Below are 8,053 nucleotides of genomic sequence, written 5' to 3' on the forward strand. Positions count from 1 at the left end.
AGGAAAGGCTCTCCACTTGGTCAGTGCTTACCTAGACAAAACTCTTACCTGGTTAACATTTACTAAATTTTGTTGGTAAACGACCCTTAAACTCTAAAATTACTTGCATGATGTTTTCTTATGTTTGTTAAGCCCGGAAAAACTATATCGACAATCTTTACTGAAGCATCCTAAAAGTCCATCATGTTTTGTTTCGAGTTAACTTGTTCTTAGATAGTCCATCATCATATAAGTTAGAGATTAATGATGATTTAGATTTGTCAAGCACGTTGAAACAACAGGGACTTAAACCAACAAAACCCAAAGATACGTGTCTTAGTTGTAATTACTCCAAAATGAACAAAAAGGAACCCATAAATATAAACAAGACCCCGCCAACAACCTACTGTTGTTGATCCTAACTTCCCTCACCAGTCACCACTCCTTTTATTTTTTTAAAAACACCTTCTTCTCCCTCCTCATTTAATTCCCATCTGACCATCTATTTAACATCAATCTGCAACATTAATAACCCCTTCCTACTTTCATATTCATATTCATATTCAAAATCAACATCATATTCTTCTACTTTTCAAACTTGTAATTCAAAAACCATCAAGAATGGTAAGAAAGCTCCCATTTTTTCCTACTTGTGGCAGCCCTAGTAGAACCCTCTCTTTCCGTGCCGCCATCTCCGACGACCTTCACGACATGGCTGCCATCTCCGGCGAGGAAGAAGATCAGCTGTCATCGATAGAGTCTGTGATTCGAGGGTTAAGTTCAGATAGGTTCTTTTTCAAGCCGGAGAAAACAAGCTCCATTCTAGAAGAAGCAAAGCCAAAAGAAAAGGAAAAAGAAGAAGAAAAGGGAGATGGTGTTTTGCCATTGAAAGAAAGTAGTGTGTCAATGATGGAGATTGAGTCAAGTGATCCATTTATTGACTTCAAGAAGTCAATGCAAGAAATGGTGGAAGCTGATGAAGGGTTAAAAGAGTGGGAGAATCTTCAAGAGCTTTTGAGTTGGTATCTAGCAGTGAATGAGAAGATCAACCATGGTTATATTATTGGAGCTTTTGTTGACTTGGTGTTGGTCAATCTAGGTTCATCCTCATCATCATCATCATCATGTTGTTCATCGTCGTCAATGAACGGTCAGGATCAATCTTCATTAATAATGGGATCTGGTAGTAATAATAAGAATATGATTAGTAGTGAATCCCCAGAATCTGCTCTTTCATTCACATCATCATCAGCATCTTCTTCCGGGACTTGTTCAAGTACCAGCCATTGTTTGTCATCTTGTTCATTGGAAGAAGAAGATGACGATGACGATGACCATGGAGATGATGAAGATCATAGCAGTGCCCAGAAAGCAGTAGTACTCTCAGATGATGCTTCTTCATCAAAAGCTGATTAATTTCTATTTATGGAAAGATGTATATCCACTAATTTTAGTAATGATAGTGAGATTTATCTCTAACTTTCACCATTATTGTGTGTTATGTGTGTCGATGAATAGTGCTGTAACTTAAATTAAATCTTTTTCAACCAAAATATTGACAAGTCTTTATCAAAGTTTTCACATTTTATTATTATTATTATTATTATTATTTAATTATTAGTTAAATATTTTGTTAAGCTAACAAAAAGCATTTGTTTTCAGATAAAATATATTTTTTCAAAGTAGAAAAAAGAAAAGAAATTGTGTTTATTCAATAAAACAACATTGGTTGGTTGTAAATTAAATTATGAGGGAAATGTGAAATAAAAATATGCATGAGAAGATGGTACCGTACAAGTTGTGAATGCATTGCTTTATAAATAAATAAAAAGGCATGGGTTAGGGTGAAGCATAAAATCTGGCCAAAAAGCAAAAAAGACATATAATTTGTAAAAAAGGGTTGCAAAAAGAGAAGTCCAACTAGTCGCTGCATGTGGTACAACATCTGTACTGCTCCCACTGAAATATCAACGTTGCTCTGAATTAATTTAATTATATGTATGATGATGTTAATTTTCTATGTTTTAAATCCACATAAAAATAATGATAATGATAATAATAATAATTATTATTATTATTAGGAGTAAAAAGGGAGGCTTGGCTTCAACGGCATTCTGCCATCAATGACAAGTGCTGAATTCCAGACAGGGTTGTTTTGGATAATTAATAATACCAATTCAATAATTATTCAGTCATTAACAGATGGATGAAAAATAAATCTGTCTTCTTAACTCTCATCCTACCCTTGTATCATAATATATATATATATATATATATGTATATACACACACAAAAACATATATATTATATATATAGGTAACATTTCATTTATAAACCATGCAATTCTAACAAATTTTATAAGCCAATCTTAGTCATTCATCTAATTTAATATCTTATTTTATTTAGTTTCCTAATACAAAACCATGTTCATAATAAATGAACCTTATCATCTTTCATGATCTCAATTATAATTAATGAATCATGATAATTGTTCATAGATATTTCATTTGTTTCCTAATCTAATGATTTATATATATGCCTTCTAAAAATTACATGGTTTCTATTTGAAACTACCTATATATATATATATATATATATATATATATACACTGCGGGGTCCATGTTATCATCAATTATTTCAACCTTTATATATATATATATATATATATATATATATATTAATTATAGGTCATATATGGTATCCGTCAACCTATATTCAAATGTTACTTTATTAACGCACCCAATATTTGTAAATAAATACAAAAAAAAACCACATGAATGCCCAATTATGTATAACATAAGAATGTCTACTTTGATCATATATACATATATATTTATATGTATATGTGTATATACATGTATATGTATATGTATATACATATGCATGTTTAATGTAAATGGGGTTTATTAATAGTAACTAAGTTTGGCGGTTGTTTATTGATTCAAAAAGGAGAGGGTCATTATCATATGATGGCAACAATTCTGAATAGGATTTTTGGCTTTGCCTTGCACTCATATTCTTGCAATCTCCTGCATGGATTCCTCAGAAGGAAATCATCATCATCATCATCGATATATTTAAACAAATTAACTGCAGTCATGGATATCATATCTGATGCTGGATCTTAGTTTTTGTGCACAACTGCTTCTAATCTCTTTGGGTATTTTGTGCCATCTTCATTTGTCATAACCACCTGCTTCAAATATATATATATATATGTACGTATATGTATATGTATGTATATGTATATGTATGTATGTATAAACTCAAAACTCTACATCAATCAACAACAATATTGTCTCATGCACACCTCACCAGGTTACATAATGATTCAAAAAAAACAATAACAACAATATTATTGATTTTATTTGATGCACAATTAATATTTTGTTTTTGGGTATTTTAGATATTAAATGAATAAAAAGTCTTTTCACAAACATCCCATTTGTAATCTTTCTTCATAGTTTGAGCATCTTCCTGCCATCACTATCATATTGTTCCCATCAGATTTTTAGTAAACATAATTACTATTAATTTGTTAACGACTGATGAAATCTTATTATCAAGTTGGTGAGTCAGCATATGCAAAGGTGTGGGCCTTCAAGATTTTCTGGATAAGCAAACCCTTTTTGTTATGAAATACGCCATTAAAGATGCAACATTTTCTTGAAAAGCTTTAGATCTAAATTTATCTTTTTGCTCCTATTTTTTTCTTGAAACCTGATACGTGTTAGAAATTCTAGTTTTTAATTGCTTGGATTCCACTGAAAGTCGTGTAACACTTTCAGATTGAAGTATTTCGATGGAGAATCGAAATTTCAATCGGATAAAATTCAGTGGTTTTCGAATAGAGAATCAATTGTTATGAATCTGTGTACCCTCGAAAATCAAATGACCAATACAAAAAATCAATTCGAAAATTGTCAAACGGTATTTTCAAAACCCTAAACTGGGTTTAAAAAACCGGGTTTAAAATTTTAAATTCAGATTTTTGAAGCATTTTTCACAAAGCAGAAAACAAACTAATATGTTCGAACCCAGCCAGGGGCTCTGCCCCTTGGACCCCCGTCGTTTAGGGACGAATCATAATAAACTCAAACAAATGTGCATTATGTACCTTCCTTACTTGTTCGATATTTATCATGATTACATTAATCAACAAATTAATCCCATTACACTTAAATGATATTAGTAATACAAATCACCAACAGTACCAACATTAAAGATATAAAATGCAAATTGTTGTTAGGGTATGAAAGCAGAAATTAACAAATTAATATGTTGTATATATTGACATAAAGATTTGAAATTGGTAGCAGATATTTTAGCTGAACGTGTAGGGTATAATTTGTGTATCACACTCAAGCCCTCCTGGCTGAACGGATATGAACGAGAAAGGGCAAAATTTTGCAGGAAAAGAACAACAAGTTGATGCATAATTTTGTGTGGATGCAGAAGAATGTCACAAATAACAAAATAAGCTGCTTGCTGGTAGTTTGGTGGTCCAAACTCCATATCCTAAAAACCAAAATACCACAAGTCTCTCTCTTTATGTATACTATACATACTTATTCTGTAATTAAATCTGTATGAAACTTAGTCTTTGATATCAAGATTTATCCATTTCAAGCACTTGTTGTTACCCATATCCTACCCACAAACTTTTCTGGTGCTGCATTTCCATCATACAGATATAATTTCTTTACGTTGTATGGTAGTTCGATCAATTCGATCCTTCAAGAAACATCATGGGATATCGACATCGTATTGTATTTGTACATTTAATTTGCATTATTCGATCATATAATAGATTCATCGACGATCAAGACTCTTGAAAACCGATTCGTGCATGCAAATCTTGTATCTTGTAGGTAGGGGAACATGAACATCCATCTTGAAGATGAAAAATGGCAAATCTTTTAGGAATTTTAAATGGTTAGAATGTGAAAAAAGGAATCGTCTTTTAGGAAAAATGTCCGTCTTGCTGGATTTGCACGCCTTCATTTTCTGATAAATCATTTTCAAATATATTTATTTGTTTTATCAATGAATTTCTTTAATTATGGGTTAAATATAATATTTGAGATTTATTAATTTCAAAATATTCATGGAGACAAAGCAGCATGATTTGAGCCACTATTTATGCTACTGCTCACGAGGCCACACTTCACTTGTATTCTATATATTATTTAACAAGTTTTTATTTGTTTATTTTTATTTTTATATTGTATTTTATTTTATTTGTCGTAGATACAAACATTTTAAAATATATTATTACAAGACAAATGATATGTGCATTAAAAAATCTATCTTTTCCGGCCTTAAAACCATGCTTTGATCAATGATAAAATTATGTTTTAAGTTTTTTTATACACATCATATATATATCATTTTAATAAAAATTTATGTTTGATAAAACCAATTATTAATTAATAAATTAACTATCAACTAATAGAATAAATGACGATATAAATTAAATTACCTTAACTGAATTTTTTTAGTCGATCCATGATGGGTATAATTAGAAAAATAAATAAATAAAAGTTCCTAAAATTCATTAAAAACTATATAGAAACTACTTTTTGAAAAATAAGCTAATTTGTAACTTATCAAACGTATAGAAAATAAGCTAGTTTATTATTGTCAAACGATAAAACATATCTAAACCGTGCTAAAAACAAATAGAACAAGATAACTATTTGAAGTATTTGATTTTGCTAGCAACGGTTGACGTTATACTCTCTTTTTTTTTATATACCTAATGTCGTCTTTGAAAAAAGTGATGTTATTATATATTTATAAAGTTTATTAATTTTTGTGCCAAGAAGATTCTTTGTCTTGAGCTACATGCATGCGAACCTTCCAAACAGAGTGTTAAGGGATTCTATAATTAATTAGTGTGTAGTTATTTTTATAATATAAGCAAGAAATGTTCCAATTAGGAGTGGAATGGTTGATGTCATCTTAAACCAATTAATTACTTATATAATCCATATATTTTTTTTATGAGGAATGATCCCAAGAATCATGAGTATTTGTGGTGTTTGGGTTCTTGTCTATTGATACAATTTTGGATTGCATAATGAATGAATAAAAAGAAAATAAAAATAAAGTTTGGGTGAAGTTTTGATTTAAAGTGCATTCTTTTTAATTGTATCACTTTTTTCATACTTCAAGAAAAAAGAATTTATGCCCCCAAAAGTAACGTTTTTTAATGTGGAAAGTGAGGTCTTAAAGGTGCGAAAGAACCTCTCTTTATAGATAGTCCAATTCATAAAACAAGTCTAAATCATATACATATATTAAGTAGAGAGTTTTGCTTAGATGATTTTTGTTGATTGGAAAACATACACATATATGTATATATACATATATATATACATACATACACACACATACATATATATATATATATATACATATACTTATGCATGGTCAACGAGAACAATATCTATTTAAAAGAGCACGAAAACAAACAAATCACGTGTAAAATCACATGTTATTTTACATTGATGATAAAAAAAAAGGTGTTCGAGCGACTTGTGGTGTGTCTTCAGGTCGTCGGGCAAGGTCGCCTGAATCACATGTGATTTTGTATGTGATATTAGTGTAAAATCACATGTGATTCACCTGTTTTTGTGTTCTTTTAAATAGGTATTATTTTTGTTTGATCTTCTCTTTCTCTCTCTCTCTATATATATATGGTTGGGTTATGGTGTATATATATATATAGTTGGGTTCTGGTGAGAACATAAGAATGTATCTCCACCCTTAGATGCACATTAGGATGAAATGCACATAGATGCACCAGATCAATCCACATATCAAACATGATTCATTGGTGATTTTATGTTAACCTCTCTCTTAATGATTTAATGATGATTCTTTTTATCTAATGAAAAGTACTTAGTTATCTTTATTCAGTTTCAGCGATCATCATTAAGTCTGTTCAGTGACCGCTGAACAAGTATTGTAATTCTCAAAAGAAAGGTATTTTTTAAGAAGACAAAACTCACCACAAGAACCTTTAGTGATATCGAAGATAAAGCTGAAGATAGAGACAAGCAATTCGTGATCTGATGTGGTTTCAGTGATAACAAGTCTGTCTACAAATGAAGTATACTCAAGATTCAACATATAATGAAGAAACTTAAGAGTTATTCCAGTATTAGGGATCAAATGAATCTTGTTGATCAATATTAGTTTTTGTCTTATCTTCCTATACACAAAGGACATATCCATACATCTCAAAATAAAGCATTTGCACGGAGTCACCCTATTGTCTCCAAACGTGCTTACCTACTTTGTGAAAGACCACTGTTCATATACGGGCAAAAGCTTGTATATTTGAAAACAAAGGAAAAACTCATCTCTAGAAGCTTGCCACATGCCTTGTACTATCTGACTTGCATTTAATGCAATGGGTAAAAATAGCCATAAAATCTCTCCTCTTCATAAGAGTCTTCAGATCTTCAAATACCCAATTAGAGACGCACATATAAGCACAAACTTCTTAACCTTGCAAAGTTACATTTACTTCAAGTGAAGAACACCAACTAAGCTCCCTCTCTAGCGAAGTTATTACTTCTTCTTTTAGCAACTCTTTTGTTCCTTGCTATCTATATCTTGTGTGTTCCTTATATTGTTTTAGATAAGTTTTGTATCTTGTCTTATTCCATAAACAATCTGTAAATTATATATTGATCTTCTTTATCAATAAAAGATTTTAAAAAGTAAGAATATTTGTGTGTTTGTAACCATCCCCCATTCTTCTACAAATTGTTACCTTTAAACTCTTGTAGATCTGTCTGAGACCAACAGTTTGAGAATAAAATGATCAAGGGTCTAGATCTCTTCTTATACTTTTCACTTTAACTTTCATTCTCACATTATCTCTAACATATATATATATATATATATATATATATATAGAGGGTGGTTCAAATACTAACCCAATATTTTGTGCAAACTTTGCTAACCCACATCAACCAATAATGTTGCATCTTTGGGTTTGGTTAAAATGTAACTTACATATTAATGATAAGGGTATTTAGGTCATTAGTCATTCTTATG

The 8,053-nt window shown here is 30.5% G+C and overlaps 1 protein-coding gene across 1 annotated transcript; it reads left to right on the plus strand.

Moving 5' to 3' along the window:
* Positions 1-393: 393 nt before the first annotated feature.
* LOC112517913 (transcription repressor OFP15-like) lies at positions 394-1,466 on the plus strand. Its single transcript, XM_025125332.1, has one exon. The coding sequence runs from the start codon at positions 601-603 to the stop codon at positions 1,393-1,395; it is 795 nt and encodes a 264-aa protein (XP_024981100.1). The 5' UTR covers positions 394-600; the 3' UTR covers positions 1,396-1,466.
* Positions 1,467-8,053: the final 6,587 nt, after the last annotated feature.

This window comes from Cynara cardunculus (genome assembly GCF_001531365.2).
Source record: "Cynara cardunculus var. scolymus isolate 2C chromosome LG 1, CcrdV1, whole genome shotgun sequence".
Classification (NCBI taxonomy): Eukaryota; Viridiplantae; Streptophyta; class Magnoliopsida; order Asterales; family Asteraceae; genus Cynara; species Cynara cardunculus.

What these genes read in the sequence shown, in the direction of transcription:
- LOC112517913 (XM_025125332.1), top strand. Translation starts at nt 601, where the DNA reads ATGGTAAGAAAGCTCCCATTTTTTCCTACTTGTGGCAGCCCTAGTAGA.